The 23,231-nt window shown below is 44.5% G+C and overlaps 1 protein-coding gene across 1 annotated transcript in view; it reads left to right on the top strand.

Annotated features, from left to right (window-relative positions):
• The window catches only part of LOC141074004 (uncharacterized), a 132,615-nt gene extending 110,446 nt beyond the window's left edge, over positions 1 to 22,169 (top strand). Inside the window, exon 7 of the mRNA XM_073561520.1 lies at positions 20,048 to 22,169. Coding sequence (XP_073417621.1) covers positions 20,048 to 21,237 — 1,190 coding nt within the window. The 3' untranslated portion in view covers positions 21,238 to 22,169. The remainder of the gene's footprint in view (positions 1 to 20,047) is intronic.
• Positions 22,170 to 23,231: the final 1,062 nt, after the last annotated feature.

Here is a 23,231-nt window from a genome sequence, read left to right as displayed (position 1 = left end):
AGTTCTCTCCATCTGAACGTAACTATGATGTGGGGAATCGGGAACTGTTAGCCATGAAATGGGCATTTGAGGAGTGGAGACATTGGTTGGAGGGAGCTAAGCATCAAGTCGTGGTCCTCACTGACCACAAGAATTTGATTTACCTAGAGTCGGCTAAGCGCTTGAACCCTAGACAGGCTAGGTGGGCCTTGTTTTTTACACGTTTTGATTTTGTGGTTTCTTTTCTTCCTGGAACTAAGAATGTCAAGGCTGACGCCCTCTCTAGGAGCTTCTTTGCTGATTCTCCTGTGGTGACCAAGCCTGCTACCATCTTAGGCGAAGGGGTAGTTCTGTCTGCCATCTCGCCCGATTTGAGACGTGCTCTGGAAGAGTTCCAGGAGGACAAACCTGAGCGTTGTCCCAGTGGAAAGTTGTATGTTCCTGACCAGTGGAAGAAGAGAGTGATGTCTGAAGTTCATTGCTCTGCTTTGGCTGGTCATCCAGGTATTTTTGGTACTAGAGATCTGGTGAGTCGGTCTTTTTGGTGGCCCTCCTTGTCTCGTGATGTCAGGAATTTTGTGCAGTCCTGTGGGACGTGCTCCCGGTCTAAATCGTGTTCTCGCTCTAGTGGGTTGTTGATGCCTTTGCCTGTCCCCAAGAGGCCATGGACCCATATTTCAATGGATTTCATCTCTGATATGCCTGTCTCTCAAAGGATGACTGTTATTTGGGTGATTTGTGATAGGTTCTTTAAGATGGTTCATCTTGTACCACTCCCTAAGTTGCCGTCTTCCTCTGAATTGGTGCCCCTGTTTTTACAACAGGTGGTTCGCTTGCACGGGATTCCTGAGAACATTGTATCTGACAGAGGAGTCCAGTTTGTGTCTAGATTTTGGAGAACTTTCTGTTCCAAGCTGGGAATTCAGTTGTCCTTCTCCTCTGCTTTTCACCCTCAGACCAATGGGCAGACAGAGAGAACAAACCAGACCTTGGAGTCATATTTGAGATGTTTTATTTCTGCTGATCTGGATGATTGGGTTTCATTTTTGCCCTTGGCCGAATTTGCTTTAAATAATAGAGCTAGTTCTGCCACTTTGATGTCTCCTTTTTTTTTGTAACTTTGGGTTTCATCCTCGATTTTCTTCAGGGCAGGTGGAGCCCTCTGCCTGCCCAGGGGTTGACACTGTGGTGGAGAGAATGCACCAGATCTGGGACCAAGTGGTGGATAAGTTATCTCTCTCCCAGGAAAAGGCCCAGCGGTTTTCCAACCGACATAGGACCATTGGTCCCCAATTTAAGGTTGGTGATATGGTGTGGTTATCATCAAAAAATATTGCTATGAAGGTGGCTTCTCCTAAGTTTAAGCCTAGATTTATTGGACCTTACAAGATTTTGGAGATTATTAATCCGGTCTCTTTTCGTTTGGCTCTTCCTGTCACATTTAAAATCCATAATGTGTTTCATAAGTCCTTGTTGAAGAGGTTTGTTGAACCAGTTGTTCCTGGGGTGGCACCTCCGGACCCTGTATTGGTTGAAGGTAACATGGAATATGAGGTAGAGAAGATACTGGATTCCCGTCTGGCTAGACGGAGACTCCAGTATTTGGTTAAGTGGAAGGGTTATGGTCAGGAGGATAATTCCTGGGTCTCTGCCTCTGATATTCATGCCAAAAGATTGGTGCGTGCCTTTCATCGGGCTCACCCTGATCGCCCTGTGGCATGGATGAGGGTTCGGTGACCCCTCCTCAAGGGGTAGGTACTGTTGTGAGTTCATTTTCCCCTTCACCATTGAGGTCTGATGAACTCCCTCTTCTGGTGAAGGAAGGTAGTGAGGCTGATTACCAAGCACCTGAGCTGGATGATGATGACTGGGTGACGGGAATTGCTTACTGGATATAAGGCAGCCGACGCCCTTCTGCCTTGCTGGTGATTCTCTGAGGGATTCTAGGAGACCAGTCTGATTCCTGCTCCTCAAAAGCTAAGTTTTCTGCTCTGCTTTTTGCATTTGTGTTTTGGTTTTGTTTTGCCTTGTTTTTCTGGATTTCTGCCATTCCCTGCTGGGATGAGCTGAATTCCTTTTTGCTCTGTCTTCAGAAAATACCTGAGTACTGATATAGTCTTTTTGAAGCCTAGCGTCTTCAGGCCTTTTTTCCCTATCAGCCTGTTGGCTCTTGTTTTGATAGGGTTTTGGCGGATTGCAGACAGCAGCTTTTCTGTCCTGTCTTATTTAGTTAGCTTGGGCCCCATCATTTGCTCAGCCTATCTTTCTATCTGTGTTAGTGTTTTTTCATCTTGCTTCACTGTCATTATATGTTGGGGGCTGCCTATTGCTTTGGGGTCTGCTCTGGGGCAGTTTATATTTCCCTTTCTGTCTTTAGGCTATTTAGTTCTCCGGCTGTGATCGAGGGGTCTAGGGCACCGTAGGAACCCCCCACGGCTACTGCTAGTTGTTGTTGATAGGTTCAGGGGTCTGCAATCCGATAGCTGCCAACTTCTCTGGTTTTCTGGACTTAGCTAGTATTTCTGTTTTTACCTCCTACGGTGACTCATTCATAACATTTGACCTGCACACCTGGGGTTAATGATTGTGGCCTCTTTTTGGTTCTGGGAGAGCTTCTTAAACCCCTGGGAAGCTCCAATCCCTGCCAGTTATACTTTTACCTTTGGCCGAGTGTGCTGACCTCTGTGTGCCTGTGCCTGTTCGTTGTTATAGCTTGTTTATATGGTTCTGACCCGGTTCTGTTTCCCATTGTGAGTTTGCCTGTTGATTCTGTACTGCGCTACTATCTCTGTGTATGACTCATTGCCTGTGATCTGAAAACTCTCTGCTCGCCCCTCTTGTACCTTGCAGCTATCTCTGTGTATTACTCATTGGCTACGTCCTGACTATCCTCCCTGTCTATGCCCCTTGGTAACTTTATCTTGCAGTTACCCTGCTAGGAGTTCTCTTGCAGCTCCTAGCTCTCTGGAGTTTAGGCCACGCCCCTAGCAGTCAAGTGCTTCAGGTTCTGCTGTTCTGAAGTACGCATCTACTCGGCTGCTGCCCGCTCCACAGGTATCTTTGAGCACAGTTCGCTTTACTCAGGACACGCGCACTGGCTCAGTGAGCAAGTTCAGTGCTGTGTTCCTGACACAGGGTACAAGACATAACAAAGCGTGGTCACAGGGTTTCTTCAATAAAGCGTGGTCTTAGTGTTTAATCAGGAACAAGACATGATAACAAGGAAAAAGTGATATATAGCAAGGTGCGTGCGTGGACATGCCGAGGTCCAAGGCATGATTCGTGCTAGGTGGCACGCCAAGGTTCCAGCAAGGGCTAGATGGCATCGGACTCCAGACATCTGGCAACGATCGACAGGCTCAGGACATCAGGCTGTGGACATCAGCTCCGAACATCAGGCCGCAGTCATCAGGCTCCGGACCTCTGCCAGCGATTGGCAGGCTTCGGGCATCCGACAGGCAAGCCAGGTTTCAGGCAAGGAGGCACGCCAGAGTTCAAGACATGGTGTGTGTTAGGAGACACGCCATGGTCCAAGGCAGGGTTCAAGGCAGGATGCTTGCTAGGAGACACACCAGGGTCCAAGGCAGGGTTAAAGGCAGGGTGCGTGCTAGGGGGCACACCAGGGTGTAGGCTAGGCCCTGTGCATGCTAGGTGGCACGCCAGGGTTCATGGCAGGTCCTGCGCATGCTTTAGAGAAGGACGGGGAGGTATGCCAAGGAGCAGGCTAGGGCTTGCATGTGCCAGGAGGCATGCTAGGGTTTAGGCTAGGGCCTGTGCGTGCTAGGAGGCACGCCAGGTTTCATGGCGGGACCTGCGCGTGCTTTAGAGATGCACAGGGAGGTATGCCAAGGAGCAAGCTAGGGCCTGCGCATGCCAAGAAGGCACGCAATGCACATTGCAGTGACAGCGTGAGTGCAAGGAAGCACAGAGAGCATGGCTGGGGCACTGGCTAGCTGGTCGGGCTGAGGCTCAGAGAGGTGGGCAAGACTGAGGCGAGCATGGCTAAGGAACAACAGGCGGACACAGCTAAGTCACTGGCTGACGAGCACGGCTGAGGCACAAGCAGGCGGGCAGGCTAAGGCGGGCACGGCTGAGGCACAAACTGGCAGATGAGGCAAGGCCAGGGGCATGCAAAGGGCACGTGGAGAAACTATGCAAAGTAAAGCACAGAACAAGGAGCAGAATGTAGGCTGAAGCACAGAGCTTGGTACAAGAAAGAGAAGCAAAGCATAAGCTAGAGCCCAGAGCCGGGTCAGAAACATAGAGCAAAGTACAGACAGGTAGCATAGCGTATGCTGAGGCACAGCCGGGGACAAGGGAAAAGTGGAGCATATGCCAGAGCACAGAGCCGGGTATATGGCAAAGAACAGAGTACAATACAGGGCTTGTGCTAAAGGAGCACGGGAAGGCAGAATACAAAGATAAGGCATAAAGCAGAGTACATGGCCAAAGCGCGTACAGACCGTACAGTGAGGCACAGTACGGAAACAGGCTTGTGCAAGAGAGCACGATAGGACAGGGTGTAGGAGAGAAGCAGAGCTTGTGCTAAAGTAGCGCAATAAGACAGAGTATAGAGAAAGCACGCAAGGCACAGGACACGAGGCAAGATACAGGACTTGAGACAAGGTACAAGATATCAGACGAAGACAGGACACCAGAGGAAGAACAGCACAAAGGACAAACACAGGACACTAGACAAAGTACAAACACAGAGCGTGTGCGAAGAACCACAACAGGGCAGAGGGCAGGGGCACAGAATACAGGGAGCGGTCTGATATTGGGTATTAGTACCTGGACTTCCGGATCAGGACCATGAGTGGCACTTCCGGGTCAAGTCCTCCAGAACCATAGAGCGGATTGCTGGATCAGGTCCTCCTGGACCATAGAGCCGATCACTGGGTCAGGTCCTCCTGGACCATAGAGAGGATCACATGGTCGGGTCCTCCTGGACTATAGAGAGGATTGCTGGGTCAGGTCCTCCTTGACCATAGAGAGGATCACATGGGCGGGTCCTCCAGGACCATTGAGAGGATTGCTGGATCAGGTTCTCCTGGACCATAGAGCCGATGACTGGGTCAGGTCCTCCTGGATCATAGAGAGGGTCACATGGTCCGGTCCTCCTGAACTATAGAGAGGATTGCTGGGTCAGGTCCTCCTGGACCATAGAGAGGATCACATGGTCGCGTCCTCCAGGACCATAGAGAGCATTACTGAATCAGGTCCTCCTGGACCATAGAGAGGACTGCAGCAGGCAGAGCAGAGACGGGCACGCACACAGCAATGGCATGCAGCCATGAGGTAAAGCACACATGCGCACAGCAACGGCATGCACACTAGCGATGTCGCACAGCCATGAGATGAAGCACATGTGCGCACAAGCAATGGCGTATATCCATGAGGTAGAGCACGAGTGTGCACCAGCAACAGCAGGCAACCATGAGATGAGGTGCGCATGCACACTGCTCCAGGGTTCATGCAGCATTACAGACCTGACAGGCATAACAGTGAGGTGCGCGTCCACACTGCTCCAGGGGTCATGCAGTATATCAGACATGAGGGGCATGACACTGTTTTTCCTGCCATATTTATTTTAATATGATTGTAACTCTGAGTATTTTCATGGGGACAGTGATAGGGAGGTTGCGGAATACATACAATATCTGGGGGACTATGAACATTTTTACTGACGTTATTCTTCCTAACCAGGACATGTGTTTCATGCCCAGCATGTCGCCTTTGATCTTTTCTCTGAGAGTCTCATAATTTAATGAGAGCATTCCATCTACTGAGGGGGCCAAGCAGACTCCAAGATATGTTATATTTTCATTATCCCACTTAAAAGGGTACTTAGCTTTAAGGTAAGTTTTACAGGGTGGGCAGCACGGTGGCTCAGTGGTTAGCGCTGCAGCCTTGCAGCGCTGGGGTCCTGGGTTCGAATCCCACCAAGGACAACATCTGCAAGGAGTTTGTATGTTCTCCCCGTGTTTGCGTGGGTTTCCTCCGGGCACTCCGGTTTCCTCCCACACTCCAAAGACATACTGATAGGGAATTTAGATTGTGAGCCCCATCGGGGACAGTGATGAAAATGTGTGCAAACTGTAAAAAGCGCTGCGGAATATGTTAGCGCTATATAAAAATAAAGATTATTACAGGGTGTGGTGCGAGGGTGTAAGATTTAGAATTTGGCATTTGGGGAGATTTAATTTATAGTATGATACTTGGGTAAAAGAGTCTATCACTTCCCTTACGCTATTGAGCGACTCTTCGGGATTAGTAAGGGATAAGATAATGTCCTCCGCGAATAGCCCGATTTTGTGCTCTACATTACCAGTTTTAATACCGGTTATCCCAGGGTGTGATCTAATTTTTTCAACTAAGGGTTCGATTGTTAGTGCAAATATTAGAGGAGCGAGTGGGCATCCCTGCCTCGTTCCATTAGTGATATCAAATGTATCTGACATCATGCCAGAAATGAGGACTGACGCCGACGGGTTAGAGTATAAAGGGGTGATTGCTCGAAGTATATTATCATCAAACCCAAATGTTTACAGCACTTTGAACAAGAACCCCCAATGGACTTGATCGAACGCCTTGCCAGTATCTAAAGAGTGGAGCATAGAGGGAGTCTGTCTCCCTCCGGTTATATGGATGGTATCAATCATCCTCCTTGTGCCATCCAGGGTCTGTCTAGATTTAACAAATCCCACTTGGTCTTTATGCACTAAGGCCGGGATTATTTCTGAGATCCTATTAGCTAGGATTTTGGAATAGATTTTAACCCTTTCCTACATTAGACGTACTGTTCCGTCCATGTGACCTGAGACCTAAGTCCCAAGGACGGAATAGTATGTCATAGCGATAGCTGATCGCGGCCGGGTGTCAGCTTATCAAAACTGACACCTGGCACTGTGTCAGGGGTGGTCACGGAACGCCCCGGCACGTTAACCCCTGGCACACCGCGATCAAACATGATCGCAGTGTACCGAGGGCATAGGAGGGAAGCGCGCAGGGAGTGGGCTCCCTCCGTGCTTCCCTGAGACCCTCGGAGCAGCGCGATGTGCTGCGCTGCTCTGGGGGCCTCCTTCCCTATAGCTCCCCGGATCCAATTTGGCGGCGGGGACCTTCGGGGGCCTGCAGAGAGCCGGCTTCCTCACTGCCCCCAGAGCGCAGGCATGAGGAAGCCTGTGCAGTGCCTGTGTCAGATCGCTGATCTGTCACAGCAATCTGTGATGTGTCAGATCAGCGATCTGTCACATGACAGTGATGTCCCCCCTGAGACAGTGTAATAAAGTTAAAAAAAAAAGTGTAAAAATAATTTATAAAAAATCGCTAAATAAATTTTAAAAAAAAATATTCCCTAATTCACTTTTTGGAAAAAAAAAACAATCAAAGTACACATATTTGGTATCGCCACATCCGTAATGACCCGCCCTATAAAACTGTCCCACTAGTTAACCCATTTATTGAACCCCTTAAAAAATAAAAAACGAAGCAAAGAATAATGCTTCATCATCATACCATCGAACAAAAAGTGCAATAACGCGCGATCAAAAAGACGGACATAAATAACCATGGTACCACTGAAAACGTCATCTTGTCCCGCAAAAAGCGAGCCACCACACAGCGTCATTAGCGAAAAAATAAAAAAGTTATAGCTCGCAGAATAAAGTGATAGTTTTCATTGCATAAAAGCGCCAAAACATAAAAAAAGACATAAATGAGGTATCGCTGTAACCATACTGACCCAAAGAATAAAACCGCCTTATCAATTTTACCACACGTGGAACAGTGTAAACGCACTCAAATTCATGAAATGCTGGTTTTTGTTCATTCTGCTTCCCAAAAATCGGAATAAAAAGAGATCAAAAAAGTCACATGTCCGAAAATGATACCAAAAGAAACGTCAACTTGTCCCGCAAAAAATAAGACCTCACATGACTCGGTGGGTCAAAATATGGAAAAATTATAGCTCCGTTTTTTTCACAAATAAACGCAAGTTGTTTGAATGAAATTTTACCACTAACATGAAATACAATATGTCATGAGAAAACTGTCAGAATCACCGGCATCCATGGAAGCGTTCCAGAGTTATTATCTCATAAAGGGACAGTGGTCAGAATTGTAAAAATTGGTCCGGGCATTAACATGCAAACCACCCTTGGGAGTAATGGGGTTAAGATCCGTATTCAATAATGATATCGGCCTTAAATTGACTGTTCGGTCAGGGATTTTTCCTGGTTTGGGGTTGGGTATTACTGTTGCCTGTATTATCTCTTTTGGAATTTTTCCAATTTGCTTAAATTTTGGAAAATTGTCGTCATGTGAGGGATTAGTATAGTAACATAGTTATTAAGGTTGAAGGGAGACTTTAAGTCCATCTAGTTCAACCCATATCCTATCCTAACTTGCCCTAACATGTTGATCCAGAGGAAGGCAAAAAAAAACCATGTGGCAAACAGTAAGCTTCACATTGGGGAAAAAAAATTCCTTCCCGACTCCACATACGGCAATCAGACTAACTCCCTGGATCAACGCAATATTAAGGAAACTAGTGTATATACCCTGTAATATTATACTTTTCAAGAAAGGCATCCAGGCCCTTCTTAAATTTTAGTAGGGAATCACTCATTACAACATCATATGGCAGAGAGTTCCATAGTCTCACTGCTCTTACAGTAAAGAATCCGCGTCTGTGAGTATGCTTAAACCTTCTTTCCTCCAGACGTAGAGGATGCCCCCTTGTCCCCGTCACAGGTCTAAGAGTAAAAAGATCATTAGAAAGGTCTTTGTATTGACCCCGCATATATTTATACATTGTAATAAGATCACCCCTAAGCCTTCGATTCTCCAAACTAAATAACCCCAAGTGTAATAACCTGTCTTGGTATTGCAGACCCCCCAGTTCCCTAATAACCTTGGTTGCTCTTCTCTGCACCCGCTCCAGTTCAGCTATGTCTTTCTTATACACCGGAGACCAGAACTGTACACAGTATTCTGTAAATTCTTTATTTTAAAATTTTTGAAGTTTTTGAACATCACCATTAAACACAACACCAATTCTCAGGTACAGTTGGCGACATATTAAATAGTGTCTGGTTTAGGGTGAGAAGGGAGGAGAAAATAAGGAAAAAATAGGTAGGGGAGGAAAGGAAAAAAGAAAGGGAAGGGGAAAAGGGTACATATTCATATACAATATCAACAACATTAACAATAACAACATGTGGTTGACAACATGAGCACAATCATTGAATCATTGAATGGGTGCACTTCAGAAAATAACGCATCTCCAAGTATTACAATTGGGCTATCTAATATGGTGTAGTGAGGCTAGGAGCCCCAAAAACAGAAGCCACCTAATTCAGTAGAACTTAACAAAACAAAAAACTCTAAAATGTTCCTAAAGAGGGTTGTCTTCTAAGTATCTATTCCAAGGGGCCCAAGTCGACACGAAAGCTCTATGATTATAAATTTCCCAGCTAGACAGCTCCTCTAAACGATAAATCTGATTTATTTTCGCATACCATTCTCCCAACGTGGGAGGAGCTACATCCTTCCAATGGGTAGCTATCAACTGTCTCGCCGCACTCAACATCAGTGGAAGAAGCCCATGTTTTTTTGGTAAAAAATCTTTTGACGGGCATGAAAGGAGAGCTTCCGTGGCTCTAAGATCAACCTTTATTAATCCTAATTTTTTGAGAACTTGCTCAACTCCCTCCCAAAAAACTCGCAATCTAGGAAACTGTACACAGTATTCTAAGTGTGGTCTCACTAGTGACTTATATAGAAGTAAAATTATGTTCTCCTCATGAGCATCAATGCCTCTTTTAATGCATCCCATTATTTTATTTGCCTTTGCAGCAGCTGCCTGACACTGGCCACTAAATGTGAGTTTGTCGTCCACCCATACACCCAGGTCTTTTTCAGTGACAGTTTTGCCCAGTGTTTTACAATTAAGCACATAATTATACATCTTGTTCGTTCTACCCAAGTGCATGACCTTACATTTATCCCCATTAAAGCTCATTTGCCATTTATCAGCCCAAGCTTCTAGTTTACATAAATCCTCCTGTAATATAAAATTGTCCTCCTCTGTTTTGATTACCCTGCAGAGTTTAGTGTCATCTGCAAATATTGAAATGCTACTCTCTATGCCCCCTACAAGGTTATTAATATGTTAAAAGCGGGCCCAAAACTGACCCCTGTGGTACCCCACTGCTAACCGTGACCCAGTCCAAGTGTGCTCCATTAATAACCACCCTTTGTTTCCTATCCCTGAGCCAGCTCTTAACCCACCTACACACATTTTCCCCTATCCCCATTGTTCTCATTTTATGTATCAACCTTTTGTGTGGCACCGTATCAAAAGCTTTTGAAAAGTCCATGTACACCACGTCCACTGCATTCCCTTGGTCCAGTCCGGAACTTACCTCTTCATAAAAGCTTATCAGATTAGTCTGACAGGAACGGTCCCTTGTAAACCCATGTTGATATTGGATCATAAGGTTATTCTTCTCCAGATACTCCAGTATAGTATCTCTTTGAAAAACCTCCAGGATTTTACCCACAGTTGAGGTTAAACTTACTGGCCTATAATTTCCAAATTCAGTTTTTGTCCCCTTTTTGAATATTGGCACCACATTTGTAATACGCCAGTCCTGTGGTACAGACCCTGTTATTATGGAATCTTTAAAGATTAAAAATAATGGTCTATCTATGACTGTGCTTAATTCCTCGGGGGTGTATCCCATCCGGGCCCAGGGATTTGTCAATTTAATGATTTTTAGACGCCGCCGTACTTCCTGCTGGGTTCAGCAGGTGAAATTTAATGGAGAAATTTTATCCCTGATCATGTTATCCGTCATGGGATTTTCTTGTGTAAATACTGTTGAAAAAAAGTCATTTTGCATATTGGCTTTTTCCTCATCCTCATCCACCATTTCACCCAGACTATTTTTAAGGGGGCCAACACGATCATTTTTTAGTTTCTTACTATTTTTGTAGTTAAAGAATATTTTGAGATTATTTATACTTTCTCTGGCATTGAGTCTCTCTGTCTCAATCTTTGCTGTTTTGATTTGCTTTTTACAGAATTTATTTAATTTTCTGTATTTATATAATGCCTCATCACTACCTACTTGCTTTAATGTATGTATATCTTGTAATTTTTGTAATATTCGCTCGTTAGTCCATCAGTGCCGGGGGACTTGTTATTTGTCATAACTCTCATTGTTTGCTGTATTTCTCCTTGGGATATTGGTTGGTTTCATATATGTAAAGTGTTCTCTGGTATCTTAGGAAATTTTATGTGCTCCAAGAATTGATTTATTTGTTGGGTGGTGGTATTGTGGTATTTTCCTGTAGATTATAGAGGGAGGAATAGTAATGTGAGAAGGTATTGGCGATTTCCTTGGGGTTATATATTATACTTTTTTGGTCATCCTGTATGTGGGATAATCTTTGTTTTGTCATTTTGGCTTTAATTTTGTTGGCTAATATTTTCACTTTGTTTCCCTTCCAATAATATTTTTGTCTTTGCTTTTCCTTAAATTATGCTCACATTTGTGCTGGAGCAGTTGATATAATTCATACCTTAGATTTTGTAATTTTTGGAGAATTGTGTTTGTGGGGCTACGTTTGTGCGTCTCTTCTGGAGCGGCTATATTTTGACTAATTTCCTCTATTTGGTGTAGTCTCGATTTTTTTTTTTTTTTTTTTTTTTTAAATTTTGGGACGCTATTTGGAGCAGTTTATCCCGGATGTAGGCCTTGTGAGCACACCACACTGTAGATACGGACACATCAGGTGTGTCATTAATTGCAAAGAATTCTGTCAGTACATACTGTAGTTGGGGCCTAATTTTATGGGAGGTAATTAGGTAGTTATTTACCCTCCATGGGGAATATATCGGGTAGTTGTATCCCTCTATAATTTGGCAGGAAACCTGGGCGTGGTCCGACCAGGTGATGTTCCCTATCGTGGCTTTTTGGATGTCCTGCAATAACCATTTATCTGTGAACATTAGATCGATTCTGGAGTAACCTCTGTGTGAGTGTGAATGGAAGGTGTAATCCCGCTCGGAGGTGTACAGAACCCACCAGATATCATATAATTTTTTCCGCTAGGAGGATCTGAAAGAGTGATCAGGTATTTTCTTTCTTTTGAGAGGGTATCGATTTATCAATGTTGGGACAAGGGGTGATGTTAAAGTCCCCGCAAATTAAAAGGATGCTTTTTTTTTTTTAACCTTTGCTACTACCGCCAGGGTGTCCTTAAGAAAAAAAATTTGCTTGAAGTTAGGGGCGTAAATAGAGACAATTGTGTAGGTTTTGTTGTTTATGGTGAGGACTAGGATGACGTTTCTGCCCTCATCGTCCACGCTGGTGATTAGCTGGAAGACGACGGTGTTCTTTATCACCATTACTACTCCTCTTTTTTTATCAATTGCATGGGAGTGGAATACGTTTGGGAAGTTTCTATTCTGCAATCTATGGGCATCAGTGCTGTTTAGGTGGGTTTCCTGAACACACAATTCATCTGCTTTAAGGGATTGGGCCTCTTTCCATAAATGGGATTTTTTTCCATCATCCATGATGGCACCATGAGAGAGAGCATCCGGTTTCAGGATAGGAAACCTTCAAGATCAAAGGGGCGGCTACTCTCCACATCAGTTGGTTTCCTGCCCTTGATGGGGAACCCTCAAGATGAAGATCTTGAAGAAAGAGTTTGCCTGGGTTGGATGGTTTTGGCAGGCGTTGGTCTGCTGCATCCATCACCAGCTGCCGGTAGTCACCTCGGCGGTCATGTCTCACCATGTCCCCCTGAGCGAAGCATGGCTACAATGTCCGGGTGAAGTTAGGAGCCTCGGCGGAGACATTTGTGTTCCCTCCCTGATGCCGGCAACCCACAAGATACTTTGAGGTCCTCGGAGGTCACATTTAATGTGCCCTCACTGTTCGCAAATGGTGGCCATGCAGCCTGTGAAGCACATTGGTGCCCGGGCAGAATAAAGCTCCTCAGAGGCCACGTTTATACCCTCCCTGTTGATTATATAAAGCCAGACACCATGAAACTGCCCTGTAGAAGAAGTATCTGCAACAGTAGTTTCAGGGTGGCGTTGATGCTTCCTCTGGTGAGAACAGGTCCATGTGGGGCCACAGGTATGATGACGGCAGCGGTGCTCAGCCTGGACATTCTCTCGGTCTGGTGCCGCTTCTCTGCAGCGCAGTGGCGATGTCTTGGCGGGGATCATGGCATTGGTGGCATGGGAATGCCGGGAACAGGACACAGGTGCGCAGTGGAAGAGATCCGGACGCGTACCAGAAGTGAAGGCCAGGTGCGTGCAGGAAGCGCGTACACCCGGATGGTAAGGAGCCGGGCATGTCAAGAGCAGGCATCCGGAGTGTCGGGAGGGAGCGCGCAACGGATGTAGTCCGTTGCGCTCCGGAAGTAAACCCGGGTGCGTGCAGTCCTCAATGCGCGCGCACCGGAAGGAGCCTAGCGCGCACTGGAAGTGGTTGCTGGGTGCGCACCCAGACGCATGCGTGGGGTATTATGAGCCCAGTAAGCTCAAGCGGCCGGAAGGTGCAGTGATCAACCAGGTGATCAATTAATCAAAAAAGGAAAAAAGAGGAACGCTGGATATTTAAGTGGTCAAAAGTGTTGGTGTGGCGAGAAAAGATGGAGCGCTTTTCACCAGAGCACTTGCAGCCACACCAGGAGGTGCAAGAGAGGCGGACGCACTCAAAATAAAAGAGCCAGACAGGCCACAGCAGCAGTGGGAGCCGCTTGGGCAGCGTACAGGTGGATCATCATGGTTCTAACAAGGAGATGTCCATAGTCTTGCTGGGAGACATTGTGAAGACCATTCAGCCTCCGGGTCCGGTACCCGTCTTTTGAAGCGTCCAAGTGGTGAGTGAGATTTGAGCAAGTTCAGCATGCTAATGTCTGTTCTTTTTCTCTTCTCTTGTTTCCAACTCTCCCCTCTTTTACATACATTGGTGGGGTGGAGTACAGGTTGTCCTTAAGAAAAGCAAGTCTAAAACTAAGAATAAGGAATGTCCCCTATGTAAAAGTCACTTAAGAGCATCCTGGGATAAGAGATTGTGTCAGGACTGTATTGATGAGACAGTAGCAGAGGAGACACCCTCTTTCACTGAAAACCTCCACAGGATCAGAGGAGGATTCAGATAGATCTCGTTACTCGGAAAGTAGCTCAGATGTGGAAGATACATTTCCAGTGGAAGCTACAGACAAGACTTATAAAAGCAGTCCGGTCTACCATGGAGCTGGTAGATGAGAAAGCAAAAAAAGACGGTCCAAGAACTCGTGTTCGGTGGTCTGCAAAAGAAAAGACGTAAAGCCTTCCCTATTAATGAAAAACTGCAGGGGCTCATAAAAAGAGAATGGGAAAAACCAGAAAGGAGGACCCAAGTTATCAATTTTCTAAAGAGGAAATACCACTTTGAGGAAGTGGCATCTTCATCCTGGGATAGAGCTCCAAAAATTGATGTAGCAGTCTCAAAAGTCGCCAGAAAGTACTCTCTACCCTTTGAGTATTTGGGTTCCCTAAAGGAACCTCTGGATAGAAAGCCAGTTGTCTTAAGATGGCCTGGGAGGCCTCGGCAGGAACATTAATGCCGGCCTTTGTGGCCACTTGTGTAGCTAGATCCCTAAAGATATGGGTTGATAACCTGGAGGATCAATTAGATCAAAGAGTTCCAAGGGAGACTATCTTAGAGGCAATAAAGGCCATCAGGGCAGCGGCAGTATTTCTGGCTGGAGCTTCAGTGGATTCTGCAAAGCTGGCACCAAAATCAGCAGCATTGGCTAATGTGGGACGCCGTGTGGTATGGCTTAAATGCTGGCCGGGGGACAGACAGGCAAAGATGAAACTTTGCTCTCTGCCGTGTGAAGGAAATTTCTTGTTCGGCCCGGCATTAGAATCATAGAATGGTAGAGTTCGAAGGGACCTCCTGGGCCATCTAGTCCAACCCTCTGCTCAAAGCAAGATTCACTAAATCATCCCAGACAGATGTCTGTCCATCCTCTGTTTGAAGACTTCTATTGAAGGAGAACTCACCATCTCTCGTGGCAGCCTGTTCCACTCATTGATCACTCTGTCAAAAAGTTTTTTCTAATATCTAATCTGTGTCTCCTCCCATTCAGTTTCATCCCATTGCTTCTAGTCTTTCCTTGTGCAAATGAGAATAAAGGTGATCCTTCTGCAATGTGACAGCCATTGAGATATTTGTTGACCGCTATTAAGTCTCCTCTCAGTCTTCTCTTTTGCAAGCTAAACATTCCCAAATCCTGCAACCTTTCCTCATAAGACAGGGTTTGCAGATCAGTCACCATTCTGGTCGCTCTTTTCTGAACTTGCTCCAGTTTGTTGTTGTCTTTTTTAAAATGTGGCGCCCAAAACTGGACACAGTATTCCAGATGAGGTCTGACCAAAGAGGAGTAGAGGGCAATAATGACTTCACGTGATCTAGACTGTATGCTTCTGTTAATACATCCTAGAATTGCATTTGCCTTTTTTGCTCCTGCATCACACTGTTGACTCATATTCAGTCTGTGATCTATTAGTATACCCAAGTCTTTTTCACATGAGCTGTTGCTTACCCCTATTCCTCCCATTCTGTATATGCTTTTTTCATTTTTATTGCCCAGATGTAGTACTTTGCCTTTTTCCCTGTTAAAAACTATTCTGTTAGTTGCTGCCCACTGCTCCAATTTATTTATATCTTTTTGAATCCTCTCTCTCTTCCCTAGTATTAGCTATCCCTCCTAACTTTGTGTCATCAGCAAATTTAATCAGTTTACCCTCAATGAGGTGTTGGAAAAGGCCGGCGACACGAAGAGAAATTTTCCAAAGCAGCCATTTCAGGCATTCCGGAGCTCCTTTCAGAAGGGCTCGAAGTTCAGAAGACAGCAGTATAGAAATCGAGACAAACAACTCTGACAAGTGATCCAGAGGAGGGAGAGGTTTCTACTTCGGGAGCCCTCCAAAGAGACCAAAAAATCCTCCCAGTGACTGTCCTCAGGTGGGAGGGAGGGAGGCTCTCTCACTTCCTCTCAGCCTGGAAGAGGATTTCACCCAGCATCTGGATCTGACAAATTGTGGGATCGGGTCTGGAGTTAAGGTTCCAAAACTGGCCACTGCAAAGATATATGCAGACCCCAGTACAGCCTTCACAAGAAAAACAACAAAGCCTGGAAGAGGAGGTAATCTCGCTCCTAGACAAACATGTCCTGGAAGAGGCTCCGGTAGAAAAAAGAGAGGTTTTTACTCCCCCCTATTTCTTATAATAAAAGGACAATTCTAAATCTGAAAGGCCTCAACAGGTATCTGATAATCCCGTCGTTCAAGATGGAGACGATAAGATCAGCAGTAAAGCTCCTCTTTCCTCAGTGTTATATGGCAGTCCTGGACCTCAAGGACACTTATTACCACGTCCCGATCCGGCAACAGGATCTGGCAGGTTTCTCAGGGTGGCAGTCCAGATGGGGTCACAGTTATGTCACTTTCAGTACAGGGCTCTGCCCTTTGGATTAGCGATAGCCCCTCGAGTATTCACAAAGTTGATTGCAGAGGTCACAGCGCATCTCAGATAAAAAGATACTCTGATAATACCTTATTTGGACGACTTCTTGATAGTAGGAAGAAATTTCCCTCACTGACAAGAACAAGTCAGAATAGTGATGGAGACAATACAGATGCTGCGATGGCAGCTGAACCTCAAAAAATCCAAGCTGTAACCAGCATTGGTACAGAATTTCCTGGGGCTAACAGTAGATTCAGTGGTGCAGGAGTGTCGCCTCCCAAAGGAAAAGAAGAGAATCAAACAGTTAATTATGACAACAATAAAGAAACTGGAAATTATGCTAAGAAGAGCAATGTCATTGTTGGGGTCTCTAACCTCCTGCATGCCAGCGGTGAAATGGGCCCAGTTCCATACAAGGGAACTACAATGGTGTGTGCTGCAGACCGACCTAAAACTTCAGGGGCAGTTAGAGCGAAAGCTTATCCTCCCGGACTCTGTGCTCCAATCACTCAGGTGGTGGTTACAAATAGTTATCCCCAGTCTAATCTCTATCATCTTTGAATATCAAAAGGCTCTTTGTTAATAGATATACAACAAATGACCGGTCATTTACATTCCTTTGTAAAAGAAGGAAAAAGATGCAGCACTCACCCAGATTTGCAGTGCAGTGTTTCTTTATTCAACCATTAAAGGTCACACAATAAAGGACGGGCAGATAACATGAGGCATGCGGTGCTCAGGGACCTGTTGAAGCGTCTGTGTACGCGAAACGGCTGTTGTCCGTCTTTTTCTCCGTCCGCATGCCTCATGTTATCTGCCCGTCCTTTATTGTGTGACCTTTAATGGTTGAATAAAGAAACACTGCACTGCAAATCTGGGAGCGTGCCGCATCTTTTTCCTTTTACAAATTTAGCATGTTTTTTCTGATGCTGAGCACCGTTATTCCCAGCAGTGTTTTACACACTGTGTGCCTGTGATTGATCCTCGACTTGTTGCTGGTGGATTAGAGCCTTGGTGCCGTTCATCTGGGCTTTCTTTGAATTGAATTTACATTCCTTTGTTCAATGGGCCATCTGGTTGAACATTTAAGTTTCAATGACCTTCTGCTAACCTCCCTGAAAGTAAGGATTTATATAATTAGCATTGATTAATTGTAGTGTTGAAACCATTAAAAATAACTCTTACTATACAATTACTCAACACCTAGTTCCCAGAATGTGCTTCAGGAGATACCCACAGTAAATTAAGTGGGTTCTTCCCACTTTAGTAATGTGCTTTGGGCACACTGCAAGGCTCTGAAGCGAGGAGATTTGACTTTGGGAGAGCAGATATTATTGGATTGGTTTATGGAAGCCATGTTGCTTTTCGATAGCCTTTGAGTCACTACTACTGTAACATGGAAACCTCTGTTTTTCCATTGAAAGATGATGAGCCTGAGTAGAAACTTTTATTGGCATAATTTTCACCTACATAACATTGATGGCTTTTTATTCCATACTAGCTGAAGAGCCCGGCGTTGCCCGGGCATAGTAACCAACTATGATTAATTATAACAAATTTTAATGATTATTTTGCACATAAAAACATTTCACATCATATATTCAACACTACAGATTTGCAACACAAATTAACTAAACGATTACCCAAGTATTGATAGTATTTTATTTTCAACTCATTCTAGAGCCTTTTGATAAACAACATTTTTGGTTTTTCCTTTCGGTGCAAAGATGAACAGATTTATGGCAGTTCCAACTCTTGAACAGATCACGTAAAGTTGACCATGAGAAAAGCATGGAGATTGCAAATCGATCCCTACTACTTAAATCGATCCCTACTACTTTCAAGGACTGTCCCTGAGCATTGTTAATGGACATTGCAAATAGCACTTGAACTGGAAACTGGAGGCGTTTAAAATCAAAAGGCAAATCAGATGGAATGAGTGGAATTCTTGGAATGAAAATGTCCTCTCCTTTTGGCACATCCTGTTTCTGACCTGTGTATCTAACCCTATCCTGTGCGATAATGTCTGCTGAGCTGTGTACCTAATCCTCTCCTGTGTGATACTTTCTGCTGAGCTGTGTATCTAATCCTATTGTGTGTTACTGACTGCTCAGCCATGTATCTAATCCTATCCTGTGTGATACTGACTGCTGAGCTGTGTATCTAACCCAATACTGTGTGATACTGACTGCTGAGCCGTGTACCTAATCCTATCATGTGTGTTACTAACTGCTCAGCCGTGTATCTAATCCTATCCTGTGTGATACTGACTGCTGAGCCGTGTATCTAATCCTATCCAGTGTGGTACTGACTGCTGAGCCGTGTATCTAATCCTATTCTGTTTGAACTGGAAACAGGAGGCGTTTAAAATCAAAAAACAAATCAGATGGAATGAGTGGAATTCTTGGAATGAAAATGTCCTCTCCTTTGGCACATCCTGTGTCTGGGCTGTGAATCTAACCCTATCCTGTGTGATAATGTCTGCTGAGCTGTGTACCTAATCCTCTCCTGTGTGATACTTTCTGCTGAGCTGTGTATTTAATCCTATCCTGTGTGATACTGACTGCTGAGCCATGTATCTAATCCTATTCTGTGTGATAAGGTCTGCTGAGCTGTCAATGTAATACTATTCTGTGTGATACTGTCTGCTGAGCCGTGTATCTACTCCTATCCTGTGTGATACACTGCTCAGCAGTCAGTATCTAATCCTATGCTGTGTGATACCATCTGGTGAGCCGTGTATCTAACCCTATCATGTGTGATACTGACTGCTGAGCTGTGTACCTACTGCTATCATGTGTGTTACTGACTGCTCAGCCGTGTATCTAATCCTATCCTGTGTGATACTGACTGCTGAGCCGTGTATCTAATCCTATCCTGTGTGAAATTGACTGCTGAGCCATGTGTCTAATCCTCTCCTGTGTGATACTGACTGCTGAGCCGTGTATCTAATCCTCTCCTGTGTGATACTGACTGCTGAGCCGTGTATCTAATCCTATCCTGTGTGATACTGGGTTCCCCCTGCAGTCTGTGTCAGAGAGTGGTCTGTGGTGGCATGGTAATAAATTGTGTTATTTGCAGCTTTACAGAAGGACAATAAAACCATAGAAATGATAATAATAGGCAAAATTTTTTGGTTAATTGGAATGCGCGGGGTTAAAATTTGGCCTCACAACATAGCCTATGACGCTCTCAGGGTCCAGACATGTGACTGTGCAAAATTTTGTGGCTGTAGCTGCGACGGTGCAGATGCCAATCCCGGACATATACACATACAAACATACACACACACTGAGCTTTATATATTAGATTTGGAAGGCAGAATGAACAACAGTTGATCACCATGCTCTACTAGTTCATTCTTCGAGGTTTTCTATTAGACTGTGAACTGTCATTGTTTCAGTGAATAATTCAATATTACATAACTTGCCATATTTTACAGACAGTTTAAGTAGAAATGTTCAAAAATTATAAATTTCAAGGATATTTAATTCAAAAGTAATAATCATTTTTTTGCTTTGCAGATGACTGTACCAGGAAATCAGAGGGACAGCTGACATCTTCAATTTTTAAATCGGATGATTTTGAGATTCCACAGGATACAATTGAAGTGAAAGCCAGTACTCCAGATATATCCTCATCCCTTCACAGCAAAGATCTGTCATCTGATCCTTTGAAACAGATTAAGTCTTCTGATTCATTACCGACTGCTAAGGAAAATCAAAGTCACAAAATAAGAGTTAAAAAACTAACTGCTCTAAAAAGAAAGAAGACATTTTCTCATTCAGAATATGGAAATAGTTTTCCCATTGAAAATTCTTTTCTTAAACATCAAAAAATGAACACTGCAGAGAATAGATTTTCTTGTGCCAAGTGTGGGAAATGTTTTAACAAGAAATCAAATCTTGTTAGTCACCAGAGAACTCACACAGGGGAGAAGCCATTTTCATGTTCAGAATGTGGGAAATGTTTTAACCAGAAATCAAATCTTGTTAGTCACCAGAGAACTCACACAGGGGTGAAGCCTTTTTCATGCTCAGAATGTGGAAAATGTTTTAACCAGAAATCAATTCTTATTAGTCACCAGAGAACTCACACAGGGGAGAAGCCTTTTTCATGTTCGGAATGTGAGAAATGTTTTAACCAGAAATCAGATTTTGTTCAACATAGGAGAATTCACACAGGGGAGAAGCCTTTTTCCTGTTCAGAATGTGGGAAATGTTTTAACCGGAAACAGCATCTTGATAGACACCAGAGAACCCACACAGGGGAGAAGCCTTTTTCCTGTTCAGAATGTGGGAAATGTTTTAACCGGAAATCGGTTCTTGATTACCACCAGAGAATTCACACAGGGGAGAAGCCTTTTTCCTGTTCAGAATGTGGGAAATATTTTACACACAAATCAAATTTTGTTAAGCACCGAAGAACCCACACAGGGGAGAAGCCTTTTTCATGTTTAGAAAGGGAAAAATGTTTAAACCAGAAATCAGATTTTGTTAAGCATCACAAAACAAACACTGTAGAGAAGCCTTATTGCTGTTCAGAATGTGGAAAATGTTTTAAACAGAAATCAACTTTGGTTACGCACCAGAAAATTCACACAGGAGAGAAGCCTTTTTCCTGTTCAGAATGTGGAAAATATTTTGTGAAGAAATCATCTCTTCTTAGTCACCAAAGAATTCATTTAGGAGACAAGCCTGTTTCATTTTCTTAATGTAGTAAATGATTTACACAAAAATAGACTCTTAAACATCAGAGAATTCACACAGGGGAGAAACCTTTTTCCTGTTCAGAATGTTGAATATGTTTTAACTGAAAATTGTGTTTTCTTAAAGTGGTTGTCCGCTAGTAGGACAACTCTTTGTCATTCTTTATGTATGGCATTGCTAAAACAAAACCCTCAAACTCACTTTCCTTGCTAGCTCTGTTCCCGCGGGGTCAGCACTTGTGTTTCTGAGGCTCACTTGAGGTTGCTAAATTACATGAACCCTTCGCCCAATCAGTGCCAGCTTCACTCTCCTTTTCTGTAGAAGTATTGAACATCAACAGGAAGCCAAGGCTACGGCGGCTTTCTGCCTTCTTCCTGATGTTCGATTTGTCCAAATGTAGGGACAGTGATGTCAGCGCTGATTGGGCACAGGGCATATTTGATGTATCAAGCTCATATGAGCTCTGGGAACACAAGTGCCGACATTGCTGAAATGGCACCAGCATGGGAGTTTGAGTGTTTTTATTTTAACAGAACCAATAGTGATGAGCGAATGTGCTCACCACTACTCGGTACTCGCTCGAGTATCGCTGTGCTGGGTTGCAATGCACCCTGATAGCCTTTTGCAAAGGATTATGGTTAGTTAAACCCCCATTTTTCCTCCAGTCCACCATTTTCCTTCTGCCTGCATTCAGGAAGTATCTCATTTCTCTTCTCCCCTTGTGACAACATCGCTGGTATGTTTCCTGTATCCAATTCCTGTCTCATACCAGCCTGCTTAGTTAGTTCTCCCCTGCTCAGCTAGTAGTGCAGATGTTGATTTATTATGTATATACGTATTCCTATGTACCCCGTACTGACTAAGTGTATATATGTTTGTATTGTAGTTTCACAGTGCCAATATACCATCACATTCAATAAAGCACATATTCAACCTACAGTTTTCTTATTGGATCCCCGGTATAGCAGTTTAGCTGCCTGTATAAGCTACATGAATTCTGCTTCATTTAGTGAGGACAGAACAATGAAACAGTGGCCATCCAGCTAGTCAGAACTCAGAGAAAGAAGAGTCTTCCATCCTGCAGGGCCAGTAAGACAGCCTTCCATCCAGCATTCAGGAACTAGTGAAACTGCAGCCACCCACCTAGTGAGACTGTCTCCTCAAAGACTGTATCCATTAGCAGCACAGTTGCCATTGCCCGCGCAAATGCTGAAGCCGCCAAAATGCGAGAAAGCTTTGCTGTAGAAGAGATGGAACTTAAATTAGAGAACGCATGCTTAGAAGACCAAGAGAGAAGGTCACGCATAGAAAGAGAGAGGATCAAGAGAGAAGGTTATGCTTAGAGAGAGATGAGTGAGAGACAAAGACACAGAGAAGGCACGGTTGGATGCGGCCTTAGAGACCCTAGCAGTAAAAAGAGAAGCTGCAGCAGCACTAGCTGAGGCAGACTCACTAAAAGCCATGCACAACCCTGAGCTGCATAGCCGAAGCAGTACATCAAGCCTGAAGTTGCCATTGCATGATTAGCCACAAAGCACATCTCAGTATGTTAATGAACTTCCTGATCCAAACTAGAACCAAGAACATGACACATCCAGTGAAGCGAGTGAGAGTCATCATGAGGCTCAGCTCCAGGAAAACGGGGAGCAAAGCAATTCGGCTAATGACTACCTTGCCCCTCACCAGGTAACCAATGTGAATCAACTTGCTGACACACCACACGTCAGACCGAAGCAATATGACACTGGCTGGTGCCACCCTGAGGATGCTAACAGGTATGAATGCACCTTGCATCACTAGGTGACCTACCTTGACACAGCCAAAGGTGTTAACTCTATAGTACAAACAGCAGATCCCATACAATAGATCTGAAATACCGATGCCAAATGTGGCAATCCATCACACTCACTTGAAATGCATAGCACATCTTATACCAGAACTCGACCATCAGGCCCAGATAATACTGCTGTTGGGAAGAGAATATCCTACAGGTCCATAA

Source organism: Dendrobates tinctorius, unplaced genomic scaffold (genome assembly GCF_039654945.1).
Source record: "Dendrobates tinctorius isolate UK_male_01 unplaced genomic scaffold, ASM3965494v1 ptg000322l, whole genome shotgun sequence".
Classification (NCBI taxonomy): domain Eukaryota; kingdom Metazoa; phylum Chordata; class Amphibia; order Anura; family Dendrobatidae; genus Dendrobates; species Dendrobates tinctorius.
Note: the sequence above shows the minus strand (reverse complement) of the source record. Positions and strands in the feature narration are given on the sequence as shown.